Genomic DNA, 19075 nt, shown 5'->3' with positions numbered 1-19075 from the left:
ACAAGATGGACATTTTTCTAAAATACAGATGGCACAAAAAAAATACAAAATCTGTTTGAAAAACAATTTCTCCAGAGTTGTGCTTAAGAATGGAAGGTTGGAGATTGGCTGAAAATGACTAAGAGCTGATGAATCTAGATTACTTTTCTTCAGAAGGGGTTCCACCATAGAAGTTTTTAGTGCAGTGGAGAAAGTGCCTGTCAGCAGGGAGTGATTAACAATAGCTTGCACTTCTTCAGATATGTCGGATCGAGAAGGCAGGTAGAAGGGTGAAGTTGTGAGATCACTTTCCTGAGCATGTCTGTTTCAACCAGGGAAAATAACCCCATAGTGCCTTTACGTGGTAGGCTAGGGCACATATACACTTTCTAATCAGGTATTGCTTGACTGACACCCAGCCTAATGTTTGCTATCTTATTTCTGAAATATGCCGCAAACTCACCACATTTAAATGTGGAGGAGAAAGTTCAACGATCATGCAAATACCGTATGAGTAGGCTGCCTAGCTGTTCCACCTCTGGGCAGCTGAACATTCTAGGCAACCTGAGCATGTGTATTCAGACTAGTGATGTGCAGTTCATGAATGATTCATTCTTTTTTAACAAGTCTTTTTACTGACTCAAGTGTCATGATTCATTTTCCTGAGTGATTCGTTCATTTTAGTCTTTATTTTGACCTGCTGGCCGCAATGAATTCCACAGCAAGATAAATACGTGCTCCTCCGGTGACATGCTCCAACCAACAACTGTCTGTCTGTGCACTGCGCATATAAAACTGTAGCCTACAGCTGAGCACTGCGCACATAAAACTGCAGCCTACAGCTGAGCACTGCCTACATAAAACTGTAGCCTACAGCTGAGCACTGCGCATATAAAACTGTAGCCTACAGCTGAGCACTGCCTACATAAAACTGTAGCCTACAGCTGAGCACTGCGCATATAAAACTGTAGCCTACAGCTGAGCACTGCGCATATAAAACTGTAGCCTACAGCTGAGCACTGCGCATATAAAACTGTAGCCTACAGCTGAGCACTGCACACATAAAACTGTAGCCTACAGCTGAGCACTGCCTACATAAAACTGTAGCCTACAGCTGAGCACTGCCCACATAAAACTGTAGCCTACAGCTGAGCACTGCCTACATAAAACTGTAGCCTACAGCTGAGCACTGCGCATATAAAACTGTAGCCTACAGCTGAGCACTGCGCACATAAAACTGTAGCCTACAGCTGAGCACTGCCTACATAAAACTGTAGCCTACAGCTGAGCACTGCCCACATAAAACTGTAGCCTACAGCTGAGCACTGCGCACATAAAACTGTAGCCTACAGCTGAGCACATATAAAACTGTAGCCTACAGCTGAGCACTGCGCACATAAAACTGTAGCCTACACCTGAGCACTGCGCATATAAAACTGCAGCCTACAGCTGAGCACTGCCCACATAAAACTGTAGCCTACAGCTGAGCACTGCGCACATAAAACTGCAACCTACAGCTGAGCACTGCGCATATAAAACTGCAGCCTACAGCTGAGCACTGCCTACATAAAACTGTAGCCTACAGCTGAGCACTGCCTACATAAAACTGTAGCCTACAGCTGAGCACTGCCTACATAAAACTGTAGCCTACAGCTGAGCACTGCGCATATAAAACTGTAGCCTACAGCTGAGCACTGCCTACATAAAACTGTAGCCTACAGCTGAGCACTGCCTACATAAAACTGTAGCCTACAGCTGAGCACTGCGCACATAAAACTGTTGCCTACAGCTGAGCACTGCGCATATAAAACTGCAGCCTACAGCTGAGCACTGCCTACATAAAACTGTAGCCTACAGCTGAGCACTGCCTACATAAAACTGTAGCCTACAGCTGAGCACTGCGCATATAAAACTGTAGCCTACAGCTGAGCACTGCCCACATAAAACTGTAGCCTACAGCTGAGCACTGGCTACAAAAAACTGTAGCCTACAGCTGAGCACTGCCTACATAAAACTGTAGCCTACAGCTGAGCACTGCCTACATAAAACTGTAGCCTACAGCTGAGCACTGCCTACATAAAACTGTAGCCTACAGCTGAGCACTGCGCATATAAAACTGTAGCCTACAGCTGAGCACTGCCTACATAAAACTGTAGCCTACAGCTGAGCACTGCGCACATAAAACTGTAGCCTACAGCTGAACGGCAGTATTGCATAAGCCAATCTATTTTTATTTCACTCTTCACCTCAGACCATACAGGTTTAGTTAAATACGCAAACAATTGAGCTTGAATGGTGAGCGTTTACACAGATGGGGCTCCATCTGACTACAGAGAAGTTTTGGTTCCTGACTCAAAGGGAATACCCTGCCCTCTCCCTCTGAGCATTAATGACGCGTTCAAAACAACTGGGTACTCGGAAAGAAACGAGCTCCGACTGGGAAAAATAGTTTTTAACGATCATCAAACTCGGGAATTCCAACTCGGGAACTCAGGCCACTTTCTACAGCTCTGAGATTCCGACCTAAAGTTCACTGATGTCGGGTCTCCCAAGTGGCGCAGCGGTCTAAGGCACTGCAGCGCAGTGCTAGATGTGTCTCTACAGATCCTGGTTCGATTCTAGGCTGTCGCAACCGGCCGCGGCGCACAATTGGCCCAGCGTTGTCTGGGTTAGGGGAGGGTTTGGCAGGCCGGGATATCCTTGTCCCATCGTGCTCTAGCGACTCCTGTGGTGGGACAAGACCGTAACTACCAATTGGATACCACAAAATTGGGGGTGTAAAAAAAGATATAAGAATAATATTAAAGTTCACATGTCATGTTTTGACCTCTTATTTTTCAGAGTTCCCAGTTCCCAGTCTTGAAAGCACCATAAAACTCATGGTAGGCTACCCTTCGCCAGCTCTTAACTGTGTGAAGCTGGATTCAGTGCTCTTGCTTGCATTAAAACCAAATATCGATCCAGATTGGATGTGACAGCAGAGATGAGGTGCGCACTGTCGACCACGCCCCCTGACTTTGAGAAGCTCTGACGCGGCATGCATCAAGCACACCCATCTCATTAGTGGGGGTGAGATAAGATACATTACGTCAGACTAATTTGCGATTGACTGTCATATCCCCGCATTAAAAGTATGTGAACATGAGTTGAGAAGACAATCAGAAATACTGTTATAATGTTTTTCAATTCTCTGTCATAGCCCCAAATATATATATTTTTTTTACATTGGCTGTTAATTACATAATTTTGGGGAAATGGGTGGGGTCTCGAACATTTTCAGATGTCAAAATGGGGTGGTAGTCCCAAAAAGTTTAGGAACCCCTGCTCTAAAGGGTTCCCTTTCACCTGTTACCATGGTTATGCATTTTGCTTTTCAGAATTGTTTCCATTAGAAGCATTTACATTTAGGCCTGTCCATAGTAGAGGTCGGCCGATTATGATTTTTCAACTCCGATACCGAATATTGGAGGACCGCCCAAAAAAAACGCTACCGATTAATCGGCCGATTTTTATATATATTTGTACGATTTTTATATATATTTGTAATAATGACAATTACAACAATACTGAATGAACAATGAACACTTATTTTAACTTAATATAATACATAAATAAAACCTATTTAGTCCCAAATAAATAATGAAACATGCTCAATTTGGTTTAAATTATGGAAAAACACAGTGTTGGAGAAGAAAGTAAAAGTGCAATATGTGCCATGTAAAAAAGCTCAGAACATGAGAACATATGAAAGCTGGTGGTTCAATATTCCCAGTTCTTCAATATTCCCAGTTAAGACGTTTTAGGTTGTAGTTATTATAGGAATTATGACACGTCGACTATTTCTCTCTATACCATTTGAATTTCATATACCTTTGACTATTGGTTGTTCTAATAGGCACTTTAGTATTGCCAGCCTAATCTCAGGAGTTGATAGGCTTGAATTCATAAACCGCATGTGAATCAAGTATTGCTAAGAGCTGTTGGCAAACGCAGTAAAGTTTGAATGAATGCTTACGAGCCTGTTGCCGCCTACCCCCACTCAGTCAGACTGCTCTATCAAATATCAAATCATAGACTTAATTATAATATAATAAACACAGAAATACATGCCTTTGGTCATTAATATGGTCAAATCCGGAAACTATAATTTAGAAAACAAAACGTTTATTCTTTCAGTGAAATACGGAACCGTTCCGTATTTTATCGAACGGGTGGCAACCCTAAGTCTAAATATTTCTGTTACATTGCACAACCTTCAATGTTATGTCATAATTACGTAAAATTCTGACAAATTAGTTCACAACGAGCCAGGCGGCCCAAACTGTTGCATATACCCTGACTCTGCGTGCAATGAACGCAAGAGAAGTGACACAATTTCCCTAGTTAATATTGCCTGCTAACATTAATTTATTTTAACTAAACATGCAGGTTTAAAAAAAAAATAATACTTCTGTGTATTGATTTTAAGAAAGGCATTGATGCTTATGGTTAGGGACATTCGTGCAACGATTGTGCTTTTTTCGCGAATGACCTTTTGTTAAATCATCCCCTGTTTGGCGAAGTAGGCTGTGATTCAATGATAAATTAACAGGCACCGCATTTTTTGTATGCAACGCAGGACAAGCTAGTTAAACTAGTAATATCATCAACCATGTGTAGTTAACTAGTGATTATGTGAAGATTGATTGTTTTTTATAAGATACGTTTAATGCTAGCTAGCAACTTACCTTGGCTCCTTGCTGCACTTTCGCGTAACAGGTGGTCAGCCTGCCACGCAGTCTCCTCATGGAATGCAATGTAATCGGTCATAATCGGCGCCCAAAAATGCCGATTACCGATTGTTATGAAAATTTGAAATCGGCCCTGCCGATTAATCGGTCGACCTCTAGTCCATAGTTAATTCCCTGGTGTGTAATGGACTACCTGAGCTGCACCAGGCTGCTTGCTCTACTTTGGGTGAAAGGTCAATAAAGAGTTCTGTTCTCAGCAGGGGGAGCTCCTCTCTCATTTACACTGCTCCCGGGTGAAGCTTCCCCTAGGTACAGATTTAGAATAATCTTTCCGTTCCCAATCCAGAATTTAAACATTAGTTTGGGAAATGCAAAACTGACCAAAGATCAGCTTCTAGGGGCAACATCATCCTACACTATTTAGACTCAACGAGGGTTATTATTTGCTACTGGGATCATCTACAGCAACAGTCCTCCTAATCACGGCCCTGGAGAGCTACAGGCCCAGTACTAACACAGTATGTATCAAGCGTCTCCCAGTAGGAATGCTGATTTAGGATCAGTTTTGCCTTTTAGATCATAATGAACAAGCTTACATGGACAGGGGTGGGTGATCCTAGATCAGCACTCCAACTATGAGACACTTGATTTATAAAGCCCCTGATTCAACTAATCTTAGTCTTGATGACTGCACAAAATCCTGCTTGTACCTCCAATAGCTCTTTAGGTCCAGGGTTAGTGACTGACCACTGGTCTAAGAGCGGAGCTGGTCCGTAGTGGTCCTACCTTGGACTGTTCCACTGGGACGTCGGTTGTCTCACGGTACACCACGCTGAAAGAGATGCTCTTGGGCTCCGAGGAGAACACCCAGCTTACGGTAGGCCCGCAATCGACCACGGCGATGTTGATCATGCTGTAGCAACTGGACTTGACAAAGAGCTCTCGGGAGCCATCGCCAAACTGAGAGATGTCTTCGATGCTGAGAGGGACAACCAGCCTGGAAACACAACCAGATAGCAGAGGAAGAGTAGGCATTGATTTGACTGAGATTTCAACTTGAGTTTTCACACACAATACACTGCCAGTCTTGGCCAGGATTTGGTGTAGTGATTAGGGTAGGTGTTGTGGAAAAAGGAAGTACTGGCAGAGGAAGCTGTAATGGTAGTATTTTTTATTTCCAACATACATGTGTGTGTGATTGTGTGTGTGCAAGTGTGTCTGTGCGCGCAAGGTTCTAGACTCACGTGACTTCTCCAGACTTGAGAAGGGTGATCTCTGTGTCCTGCACAGTGGGTACATTCTCTTCCGGGTCGTCTGGGGACACTGCTCCTGTATCTCTGCAGGTCGAGGGTCACATAACAAAAGACGGTGTTGATTTACCACAAAGCTCCTCATAACCACATACCTACTGTGCCTATTGGCTAATTAACACTATGGGACTGACCAGAACCATACTGTGCTGTGCTGGACCACGTTTTGCTTTCACATTGTTCTTTCCAGCATGGCTCTAGTATTTATGGTGGATGTGTAACCTGGGCCAGTACAGCTAGGCTTGGCACCTGTGTAACCTGGCCCAGTATAGCTAGGCTTGGCTAAGCTTAGCTCCTGTGTAACCTGGCCCAGTACTGCTAGGCTTGGCTCTAGTGCAACCTGGCCCAGTACAGCTAGAGCTTGGCTCAGCTTGGCTCCAGTGTAACCTGGCCCAGTACAGCTAGAGCTTGGCTCCAGTGTAACCTGGCCCAGTACAGCTAGCCTTGGCTCAGCTTGGCTCCAGTGTAACCTGGCCCAGTACAGCTAGAGCTTGGCTCCAGTGTAACCTGGCCCAGTACAGCTAGAGCTTGGCTCAGCTTGGCTCCAGTGTAACCTGGCCCAGTACAGCTAGGCTTGGCTCAGCTTGGCTCCAGTGTAACCTGGCCCAGTACAGCTAGGCTTGGCTCAGCTTGGCTCCAGTGTAATCTGGGCCAATACAGCTAGAGCTTGGTTCCTGTGTAACCTGGCCCAGTACAGCTAGGCTTGGCTAAGCTTGGCTCCTGTATAGCCTGGCCCAGTACAGCTAGAGCTTGGCTCAGCTTGGCTCCAGTGTAACCTGGCCCAGTACAGCTAGGCTTGGCTAAGCTTGGCTCCTGTATAACCTGGCCCAGTACAGCTAGAGCTTGGCTCAGCTTGGCTCCAGTGTAACCTGGCCCAGTACAGCTAGGCTTGGCTCAGCTTGGCTCCAGTGTAACCTGGCCCAGTACAGCTAGGCTTGGCTCAGCTTGGCTCTAGTGTAATCTGGGCCAATACAGCTAGAGCTTGGTTCCTGTGTAACCTGGCCCAGTACAGTTAGGCTTGGGTCCGTAGGGGGATCGACTATATCACCAGAAGGATACAAAGTGAAAGTATGACAAATAAAGCTCTATATTTCGAAGGTTTCTCAGATGACTGATGAAAGTGAAGGGAGTGACTTATTGATGAGTTACAAATACATTTTTTGGAATGATCTTGGGTGACATCGCTCACTTTGTTCATGGTGTGTTTTTTTGATAACGACACCCCTCACAGACAAGGGTCAAATCAAGCCGAAGCATTATCTGAGATTAGATAATGGGAGATGATGATATAAGAAATCACACTTATAAATCTGGATGTCTTAAATCACACCTCTGGATGCATAAACTCACAGTCATTTTCTCTCCCATTGTTTACTCCTGGGTTTCTCATGCCTTCCATTTACAATCATTTCAGCAGCGGGTGTTCATAAATGGAAGGCAGCAGAATGTGTGAAGGTCACACTGAACTTTTTGTCTTTCAGAGATTTGAGAGAATTTGTCATGGCTTTGTCATGACTGTTTGAGAGAGAGTTTGTCATGACTGGACACTTGGACTGTACAGCTAGGCTTGGCTCAGGTTTGACTTCCTGTTATGGGCATGTTATAGGCATAGGTTTGACTTCCTGTTATGTCTTATGTATCTCTTATGAAGGCTTTATGAATGTATACATAAGAGGCTACAGTAAGTGTTACAGGTACAGGTATCCATGTGCTGTGTGTGTGTGTGTGTGTGTGTGTGTGTGTGTGTGTGTGTGTGTGTGTGTGTGTGTGTGTGTGTGTGTGTGTACATACACATTTGTGTGTGTGTGTGCACACGGGCGTATCCATGTGTGTGTTTACGCACGCGTATGAACGTACGTGCATGTGTGTACGTACGTGTGCGTGTTTTATTTGGCTAGGTATCTGTCCACGTCTGGTTGTACTCACATGTCTAGCGCCCCCAGTGGCCGTGCGTCCTGTTCGCCCTCCAGTGAGCCCCCTGTTGTTTGGGACAGTGAGTCGCTATCGTAGGTCCCGTTCACTTCCTCCTGTGTGATGATGTCATAGGCTACATCATCAGACTTGGCGCTGGGGTCCGACACTGCACAGGACACAGGACGTCAAACCAGTCATGTACCTGTAACACTTACTGTAGCCTCTTATGTATACATTCATAAAGCCTTCATAAGAGATACATAAGACATAACAGGAAGTCAAACCTATGCCTATTCTATACCAGACAGTCATACACCTTTTACACAGAGAAAAGCCATTGTTATGATCACATTGTGTGTTCATGTACAACAGATTGTGATCACCAAGGCTTTTCTCAGTCATGATGTTTTTATCTGATTGTCAAACAATTACTTCAAAAGGCTCATGTAAGCTTGCCTGACGACTCAAACTGAATTATTCTGCTGCATTATGTTCACTAGATCCTTTAGTTCGCTAGATACTTTTTGTGGCGACTTCAAAATGTGGGGTGTTGTACAAAACAAAGTCATCAGAGATTGGATCATCTCTAATCAACTAGAGTATCAAAGTTCTGGCTCTGGCCCAACCCATCAGTTTCTGGCACCAATCAGAACAGTTAGAATGTGTTTGCGTTCTAGAAATCGTTGGGGAGGTACTCAGATCCAGACTCATTGCGGAGAAGAAACTAACGTCCGTGGGTGTGGCATAGCGTTTGGCCGTAGCAAGGAGTTTGGGTAGCCAGGCAACATGTAGGCTACCTGCACCCGTTACTCAGGGACGGTGGAACGATAGGCGGTGCAGGAAAAAAATATGCTTTTAAGCCTCATTTAGATATTTTTCTGCTTATAATTTCTGACATTTGGTAGACTATTTCTCAGTCAACTTGTTAGTCTATAATTAGATACATGCAGCTTGTCTTCTGTCATTACTTGATGCTTGTCCAGAATATTAAATAAAGCCTTGATCACCAGAATAATGTCATACATTTATAGAATGATCAATGCATCATCAACAATCTAGTTGACATCAGTAAAGTTTTATCTTTCATTTCTGCTTCTCTCACGGAAAGAGGCCATTTAGGGACCAGGGGAATTTCAAAAGTTTGACTGGTTTTAAGGAAATTAAAAGCTGTGAAAATGATCCAAAATCTTTCTGATAGTATTTCAATTGGTCTTGGATGCATATTTTATGTGGATAAAAATGAAATACTGTCAGCTTTTATGTCGAAATTGCATATTTAGCCGACACAACAGTCCCCAGATTCACAAAATCGTCTTAAGAATACATTTCTTAACTGCCATTTTTTTCCTTTAATGAAGACTTATGAAGAAAGTTAAGCAAAGTTTCTCTTTCTCAAAACGGTTATTGGAAATGTTTTTGCGTTATTTGTAATGCTTCTCCTTAAGCATTACAAATAAAGTTGGATTTGTTCTTGGAAATGTTTTTAATTCCAAGAGAGCTAAACCCTTCTCTTAAACTCAGGGCAGTGAGAGAATAAGCATCAAGGCAATTGAACATGTTTAATTCACTTACAAACTTTATTTAAAAGTTTCAGTATTGATTCTTTTAACATTGATTAGGTTTTAGAACCGTAATCTCAGTAGGAAATATGCTAACATGATTGCCATTGCTAGCTAGATAGCTAAATCGGTTGCCTAGCGACAATGATCTTAAGAAGATAGGTAAGAAGTTCATAGGAAGATATTTGAAAAGTTTGCAAGAACATCATGAAATCTTAAAATATTGTTGAGGATTTGCACTTATGAACTATCTTCTAAACTTGATTTCTTCTTATTTATTTTTTTATAAAAAGTGTTTTGTGAATCTGGGCCCAGGGCCCATTTGGTCTATCATTTTATTCTACAGGAGTTAACATTATAATAAGCTACATGTGAGGCCTACAGTCAGTGTGCAGACTTCAATTACTATTCCAACTATTAGGCTATTCCACTCTAATATTAAAGTTTTATGAATGACATTCGGTGATTGTCAAGTCTATTCACTAATTTCTCATGCGACTGACATGTGGTAATGATAGATAGTGTAATAGCCTACAGTTTTCTTGGAATCTATGTTTCAATTATTGTGATAGGCTCATGTTTTACCGGTACGGCGTACCCCCACTATTTATTTTGCCGGTCCCGGACCGTTCCGGCTAACTTTCACACTTGCCGATCTTGTCTGCCAGATTTCAGAACTGTGATGATGATGATGATGATGTATGTCATTGGGATTTGTTGTTACGCTTTGTAACTTTCCACAAAATAACTGCTCTTTAGGGACTATAAAGATTTCTTGAAATGTCATTTCTCTAGTAGTCGTACATTTTTGACTTCCCAGTACCATGTTGTGACAAAACAATGACTGGCAACGCAATCTCCGCTGCGAGTTTTGTCATTTTCAAATGAAAGCAGTAAAGCAGAATGGAGATTAAGAAATTAGAATTAAAAGTGTTTCCCTTTTTGCTCAGAACAAGGTAAACCCCTAGAATCAATCACATTTATAAAGTCCTTTTTATATCAGATGTCACAAAGTGCTATACAGAAACCCAGCCTAAAACCCCAAACAGCAAGCAATGCAGATGTAGAAGCACAGTGGGTAGGAAAAACTCCCTAGAAAGGCAGGAACCTAAGAAGAAACCTAGAGAGGAACCAGACTCTGAGGGGTGACCCCACATCACTTTTTGTACATAGTCCCCCCCCATTTTAGGGGACCAAGAGTATTGGGACAAATTCACTTATATGTGTATTAAAGTTGTCAAAAGTTTAGTCTTTAGTCCCATATTCCTAGCACACAATGACCTCATCAAGCTTGTGACTCTACAAGCTCTCTGCATTTGCTGTTTGTTTTGGTTGTGTTTCAGATTATTTTGTGCCCAATAGAAATGAATGGTAAATAATGTATTGTGTCATTTTGGAGTCACTTTTATTGTAAATAAGAATAGAATATGTTTCTGAACACTTCTACATTAATGTGGATGCTACCATGATTATGGATAGTCCTGAATGAATCATGAATAATGATGAGTTACAGAGGCATAAATATCATACCCCCAAAAATGCTAACCTCCCCTGTTATTGTAATGGTGAGAGATTAGCATGTCTTGGGGGTATGATATTTATGTGTTTGCATATGTGTGTACATCTCACCTTTAACCCTGGGAGTGGGTTTGTAGGGGGCTGGTTCGGGGGGTGAGTGAGGCCCAAAACTGGGGGGAGGTGGCTGGGTATCGGAGGGGCTCAGCTCACCCTCGGTGAACCTCTCCACCACGGCGCTGTGCTGGGAGTAACACTCCCTGCAGCAACGCTCCTTCTTCCCACTGTGCTTGGTCATCACAAAGTTGTTACTACAGTAGTAGCAGAAGGCGCGTCCACACAGCCTGAAACAAGAAGAGAGCGTACCACAGTATCATATCACTGTGGAACATTCACCCAAAACCTGAAACCTCTCAGATTTTCTCAATTTCTGGAAACTATTGTATCACCTTTTCACTCAACATCAATTCAAGAGTTACATTCAAATTACCAGTCAGACCGAAGTCTGTGGAAGCCACGATACAAAAAAAACTAAGTCACTGACTCTCTCTGACATGTCCAGTCAGCTCTAAAAGCAATAAAAGCACTACCATTACAGCTTCCTCTGCCAGTACCTCAGTTACCTCGACACCGGTGCACCTGCACATTGACTCTGTACCGTAACACCCTGTATATAGTCTCCACATTGACTCTGTACCTGTACCACCTGTATATAGTCTCCACATTGACTCTGTACCGTAACAACCTGTATATAGTCTCCACCTTGCTTCTGTACCGTAACACCCTGTATATAGCCTCCACAGTGACTCTGTACCTGTACCACCTGTATATAGCCTCCACATTGACTCTGTATCGGTACTCCCTGTACAGTGAGGGGAAAAAAAGTATTTTATCCCCTGCTGATTTTGTACGTTTGCCCACTGACAAAGAAATGATCAGTCTATCATTTTAATGGTAGGTTTATTTGAACAGTGAGAGACAGAATAACAACTAAAAAAATCCAGAAAAACGCATGTCAAAAATGTTATAAATTGATTTGCATTTTAATGAGGGAAATAAGTATTTGACCCCCTCTCAATCAGAAAGATTTCTGGCTCCCAGGTGTCTTTTATACAGGTAACGAGCTGAGATTAGGAGCACACTCTTAAAGGGAGTGCTCCTAATCTCAGCTTGTTACCTGTATAAAAGTCACCTGTCCACAGAAGCAATCAATCAATCAGATTCCAAACTCTCCACTATGGCCAAGACCAAAGAACTCTCCAAGGATGTCAGGTACAAGATTGTAGACCTTCACAAGGCTGGAATGGGCTTCAAGACCATCGCCAAGCAGCTTGGTGAGAAGGTGGCAACAATTGGTGTGATTATTCGCAAATGGAAGAAACACAAAAGAACTGTTAATCTCCCTTGTCCTGGGGCTCCATGCAAGATCTCACCTCGTGGAGTTGCAATGATCATGAGAACGGTGAGGAATCAGCCCAGAACTACACGGGAGGATCTTGTCAATGATCTCAAGGCAGCTGGGACCATAGTCACCAAGAAAACAATTGGTAACACACTACGCCGTGAAGGACTGAAATCCTGCAGCGCCCTCAAGGTCCCCCTGCTCAAGAAAGCACATATACATGCCCGTCTGAAGTTTGCCTATGAACATCTGAATGATTCAGAGGACAACTGGGTGAAAGTGTTGTGGTCAGATGAGACCAAAATGGAGCACTTTGGCATCAACTCAACTCGCCGTGTTTGGAGGAGGAGGAATGCTGCCTATGACCCCAAGAACATCATCCCCACCGTCAAACATGGAGGTGGAAACATTATGCTTTGGGGGTGTTTTTCTGCTAAGGGGACAGGACAACTTCACCGCATCAAAGGGACGATGGACGGGGCCATGTACCGTCAAATCTTGGGTGAGAACCTCCTTCCCTCAGCCAGGGCATTGAAAATGGGTCGTGGATGGGTATTCCAGCATGACAATGACCCAAAACACATGGCCAAGGCAACAAAGGAGTGGCTCAAGAAGAAGCACATTAAGGTCCTGGAGTGGCCTAGACAGTCTCCAGACCTTAATCCCATAGAAAGTCTGTGGAGGGAGCTGAAGGTTCGAGTTGCCAAATGTCAGCCTCGAAACCTTAATGACATGGAAAAGATCTGCAAAGAGAAGTGGGACAAAATCCCTCCTGAGATGTGTGCAAACCTGGCTTCCAACTACAAGAAACGTCTGACCTCTGTGATTGCCAACAAGGGTTTTGCCACCAAGTACTAAGTCATGTTTTGCAGAGGGGTCAAATACTTATTTCACTCATTAAAATGCAAATCAATTTATAACATTTTTGACATGCGTTTTTCTGGATTTTTTTGTTGTTATTCTTTCTCTCACTGTTCAAATAAACCCACCATTAAAATTATAGACTGGTAATTTCTTTGTCAGTGGGCAAACGTACAAAATCAGCAGGGGATCAAATACTTTTTTCCCTCACTGTATATAGCCTCCACAGTGACTCTGTACCTGTACCACCTGTATATAGCCTCCACAGTGACTCTGTACCTGTACCACCTGTATATAGTCTCCACATTGACTCTGTACCGGTACCCCCTGTATATAGTCTCCACATCGACTCTGTACCGTAACACCCTGTATATAGCCTCCACATTGACTCTGTACCGGTACCCCCTGTATATAGCCTCCACATTGACTCTGTACCCGTACCCCCTGTATATAGCCTCCACATTGACTCTGTACCTGTACCCCCTGTATATAGCCCCGCTATTGTTATTTACTGCTGCTCTTCAATTATTTGTTATTCTTATCTCTTCCCTTTTTTGGGAATTTTCTTAAAACTGAATTGTTGGTTAAGGGCTTGTAAATAAGCATTTCACTGTAAGGTCTACACCTTTTGTATTCGGCGCATGTGACAAATAACATTTGATTTTAGTTCCTTTTTCCACTACACATGCGCTGATCACTACTCCAAATCTCGGCCAAGACTGGCAGTGTATTGTGTGTGAAAACACAAGTTGAAATCTCAGTCAAATCAATACCTACTCTTCCTCTGCTATCTGGTTGTGTTGCTAATAGTGCTTAACACGTTGTCCATTGTTCCTGTAACAAGACATAACAAGGCCATCTAGTGAGACAGCGCCCTCTCTGTGCCCACCTGCAGTTATGTCGGCGTAGCCACCATGTGAAATGGGCCTGGCAGCCCAGGCAGTGGGTGGTCTCCTTGTCCTGCAACAAGCGCTCCTCTGCCCACAGCTTCTGCTCAAACTCCAGAGCGTCCGATTTCTGCCACAGAACATCCTTATCCCTGCAGGAGCACACACACGCACTGTGAATACATTTTTAATGTTCGGATCCAGCATCGAAGTAGAAAGGACCCAAAAGATCACAAACACACACACAGACAGACACCCAAAGACACACACAGGTGGGGGGATAAGGCGCCAGCATGCTTCAGTTCCGCTGGCGGCTAGCCGAAGTCGGCTAGTTGAACCGAACAAGTGTGCTCACATACACCCTGAAAACACATTCACTTGAAAAAGATGAAAAAGTGGCAATAGTACTGTTTGTCTATTTTGAGACGCCGTAGCCAGCATTCACTTCCTCACAATATTCAGAATTAATCTAAGATAATTTAAGAAATCTGTCATTAACTTTGACGTTTTGGACGAGAAGATCTTAGTCTCGTGATTTTACATCTAACTAAGATGTTTGGAACAGTATTTCTCAATGACTAAATGTGCATGAAAACAAGTCGTCTCTCATTGAATGACAACAAAGACTTTACTGAAGAATCCCTATTGTTTACCAATCACCGATGAAGGGGCGTAGACTTTGGCTACCAACTTCGGCTTGCCTCAAGAAAAAAAATGGTGTGCCCGAACAACCGAAACAAAAACGTACGTAAATCCAAAACTAACAAAAACGTCACAAAATGTTGTCATAATATTTGCAAACTCTTCCGGCTGGGAAGCATGCGGATGCCTTTAGAGCGCAGGACCTGCTGTTAAAAAGAACACAGTTACATCAGTCTGGTTGTTCCCCTCTGATCATCAGGATATTGTTTGCTCAGTTAGGTTTGTTCAGGCATGGTTTCTTTGTAATCAGTGAATCATACATTTGTGTGATTTGTGGGTATTTGAGGACTAAACGTAGTGTCCACCTGCTCATGGACTCTCCCTCTAACATCCCCAAGGACTGCGGTTGAAAACGAGCTAAAACCGTCACTTTTACTGAAACGTCGATTAATGTGTACTGTCCCTGTAAAAATAAACTCAATAAAGTCAACAAAATCATTATTCATGCTATTCTGGTTATATTGTCCTAATCTAATTTTACATGCACTTCCAACGACCCCCTGTTCTGATGTACTGTACGTCTCTCTGCCAATAAGCAGTTGGAATATGAAAAAAATGTAGGAGTAAATTAAGATAAACAAAAGGGATTGTAGCGAATTAAGGACACCCCAGGGGAGCTGGCATTGTGTTTAATCCCCTACAGGGGATGAGAGCTATGCAAATGGAAGACACACACACACACACACACACACACACACACACACACACACACACACACACACACACACACACACACACACACACACACACACACACACACACACACACACAGAGAGAGAGACACACACACAGAGACACACATACACACACACACACACACATACATACACAGAGAGAGAGAGAGAGAGACACACCCAGACACAGAAAAAGAGAGAAAGAGTGAGAGAGAGCAATGACTGCCAAAAAAACGGAAAATTCCTAAGCAGACGAGAGCTGTCACTTTCTGTGCTTTCCTCTCCCTCTTAATATCCCCCTCTGGCTGTCTTCCTCCTTGATATCCCCCTCTGGCTGTCTTCCTCCTTAATATCCCCCTCTCGCCGTCTTCCTCCTTAATATCCCCCTCTCGCCGTCTTCCTCCTTGATATCCCCCTCTCGCCGTCTTCCTCCTTAATATCCCCCTCTCGCCGTCTTCCTCCTTGATATCCCATTCTCGCTGTCTTCCTCCTTAATATCATCCCCCTCTCGCTGTCTTCCTCCTTGATATCCCCCTCTCGCTGTCTTCCTCCTTGATATCCCCCTCTCGCTGTCTTCCTCCTTGATATCCCCCTCTCGCTGTCTTCCTCCTTAATATCCCCCTCTCGCTGTCTTCCTACTTGATATCCCCCTCTCGCTGTCTTCCTCCTTGATATCCCCCTCTCGCTGTCTTCCTCCTTGAAATCCCTCTCTCGCTGTCTTCCTCCTTAATATCCCCCTCTCGCTGTCTTCCTCCTTGATATCCCCCTCTCGCTGTCTTCCTCCTTGATATCCCCCTCTCGCTGTCTTCCTCCTTAATATCATCCCCCTCTCGCTGTCTTCCTCCTTGATATCCCCCTCTCGCTGTCTTCCTCCTTGATATCCCCCTCTCGCTGTCTTCCTCCTTGATATCCCCCTCTCGCTGTCTTCCTCCTTGATATCCCCCTCTCACTGTCTTCCTCCTTGATATCCCCTCTCGCTGTCTTCCTCCTTGATATCCCCTCTCGCTGTCTTCCTCCTTAATATCCCCTCTTGCTGTCTTCCTCCTTGATATCCCCTCTCGCTGTCTTCCTCCTTAATATCCATCCCCCTCTCGCTGTCTTCCTCCTTGATATCCCCTCTCGCCGTCTTCCTCCTTAATATCCCCCTCTTGCCGTCTTCCTCCTTGATATCCCCTTCTCGCTGTCTTCCTCCTTAATATCCACCCCCCTCTCGCTGTCTTCCTCCTTGATATCCCCCTCTCGCTGTCTTCCTCCTTGATATCCCCCTCTCGCTGTCTTCCTCCTTGATATCCCCCTCTCGCTGTCTTCCTCCTTGATATCCCCCTCTCGCTGTCTTCCTCCTTAATATCCATCCCCTCTCGCTGTCTTCCTCCTTAATATCCCCCTCTCGCTGTCTTCCTCCTTAATATCCATCCCCTCTCGCTGTCTTCCTCCTTAATATCCCCTCTCGCTGTCTTCCTCCTTAATATCCATCCCCTCTCGCTGTCTTCCTCCTTGATATCCCCTCTCGCTGTCTTCCTCCTTGATATCCCCTCTCGCTGTATTCCTCCTTAATATCCCCCTCTCGCTATCTTCCTCCTTAATATCCATCCCCCTCTCGCTGTCTTCCTCCTTGATATCCCCTTCTCGCTGTCTTCCTCCATAATATCCGGTCCCCCTCTCGCTGTCTTCCTCCTTGATATCCCCCTCTCGCTGTCTTCCTCCTTGATATCCCCCTCTCGCTGTCTTCCTCCTTGATATCCCCCTCTCGTTGTCTTCCTCCTTGATATCCCCCTCTGGCTGTCTTCCTCCTTGATATCCCCCTCTCGCTGTCTTCCTCCTTGATATCCCCTCTCGCTGTCTTCCTCCTTAATATCCCCCTCTGGCTGTCTTCCTCCTTGATATCCCCCTCTCGCTGTCTTCCTCCTTGATATCCCCCTCTCGCTGTCTTCCTCCTTGATATCCCCCTCTCGCTGTCTTCCTCCTTAATATACCCCTCTCGCTGTCTTCCTCCTTGATATCCATCCCCCTCTGGCTGTCTTCCTCCTTAATATCGCCCTCTCGCTGTCTTTCTCCTTGATATCCATCCCCCTCTGGCTGTCTTCCTCCTTAATATCCCCCTCTCGCTGTCTTCCTCCATGATATCCCCCTCTCGCTGTCTTCCTCCTTGATATCCCCCTCTCGCTGTCTTCCTCCTTGATATCCCCCTCTCGCTGTCTTCCTCCTTGATATCCCCCTCTCGCTGTCTTCCTCCTTAATATCCCCCTCTCGCTGTCTTCCTCCTTGATATCCCCTCTCGCTGTCTTCCTCCTTAATATCCCCCTCTCGCTGTCTTCCTCCTTGATATCCCCTCTCGCTGTCTTCCTCCTTGATATCCCCCTCTCGCTGTCTTCCTCCTTAATATCCCCCTCTCGCTGTCTTCCTCCTTGATATCCCCCTCTCGCTGTCTTCCTCCTTGATATCCCCTCTCGCTGTCTTCCTCCTTGAAATCCCTCTCTCGCTGTCTTCCTCCTTAATATCCCCCTCTCGCTGTCTTCCTCCTTGATATCCCCCTCTCGCTGTCTTCCTCCTTAATATCATCCCCCTCTCGCTGTCTTCCTCCTTGATATCCCCTCTCGCTGTCTTCCTCCTTGATATCCCCCTCTCGCTGTCTTCCTCCTTGATATCCCCCTCTCGCTGTCTTCCTCCTTAATATCCCCTCTCGCTGTCTTCCTCCTTGATATCCCCTCTCGCTGTCTTCCTCCTTGATATCCCCTCTCGCTGTCTTCCTCCTTGATATCCCCCTCTCGCTGTCATCCTCCTTGATATCCCCCTCTCGCTGTCTTCCTCCTTGATATCCCCCTCTCGCTGTCTTCCTCCTTGATATCCCCCTCTCGCTGTCTTCCTCCTTAATATCCATCCCCCTCTCGGCTGTCTTCTTCCTTGATATCCCCCTCTCGCTGTCTTCCTCCTTAATATCCCCCTCTCGCTGTCTTCCTCCTTGATATCCCCCTCTCGCTGTCTTCCTCCTTGATATCCCCCTCTCGCTGTCTTCCTCCTTGATATCCCCCTCTCGCTGTCTTCCTCCTTAATATCCCCCTCTCGCTGTCTTCCTCCTTGATATCCCCCTCTCGCTGTCTTCCTCCTTAATATCCATCCCCCTCTCGCTGTCTTCCTCCTTGATATCCCCCTCTCGCCGTCTTCCTCCTTAATATCCCCCTCTTGCCGTCTTCCTCCTTGATATCCCCTTCTCGCTGTCTTCCTCCTTAATATCCACCCCCCTCTCGCGGTCTTCCTCCTTGATATCCCCCTCTCGCTGTCTTCCTCCTTGATATCCCCCTCTCGCTGTCTTCCTCCTTGATATCCCCCTCTCGCTGTCTTCCTCCTTGATATCCCCTCTCGCTGTCTTCCTCCTTAATATCCATCCCCCTCTCGCTGTCTTCCTCCTTAATATCCCCCTCTCGCTGTCTTCCTCCTTAATATCGGTCCCCCCTCTCGCTGTCTTCCTCCTTAATATCCCCCTCTCGCTGTCTTCCTCCTTAATATCCATCCCCCTCTCGCTGTCTTCCTCCTTGATATCCCCC

General features: G+C 45.0%; 1 protein-coding gene across 2 annotated transcripts in view; it reads right to left on the bottom strand.

Annotated features, from left to right (window-relative positions):
• The window catches only part of LOC106574038 (FYVE and coiled-coil domain-containing protein 1), a 74901-nt gene that overhangs the window by 5312 nt on the left and 50514 nt on the right, over positions 1 to 19075 (bottom strand). For both annotated transcript variants that reach the window (XM_014149552.2, XM_014149551.2), the window contains exons 12-16: positions 14160 to 14309; positions 11122 to 11351; positions 7946 to 8099; positions 5954 to 6046; positions 5496 to 5706 (exon numbers count right to left, since the gene is read on the bottom strand). In XM_014149552.2, the coding sequence (XP_014005027.1) occupies positions 5496 to 5706; positions 5954 to 6046; positions 7946 to 8099; positions 11122 to 11351; positions 14160 to 14309 (838 nt within the window). The remainder of the gene's footprint in view (positions 1 to 5495; positions 5707 to 5953; positions 6047 to 7945; positions 8100 to 11121; positions 11352 to 14159; positions 14310 to 19075) is intronic.

This window comes from Salmo salar, chromosome ssa16 (genome assembly GCF_905237065.1).
Source record: "Salmo salar chromosome ssa16, Ssal_v3.1, whole genome shotgun sequence".
Lineage (NCBI taxonomy): Eukaryota > Metazoa > Chordata > Actinopteri > Salmoniformes > Salmonidae > Salmo > Salmo salar.
The sequence above is the reverse complement of the archived record's forward strand: the minus strand, read 5'-3'. Positions and strand labels throughout refer to the sequence as shown.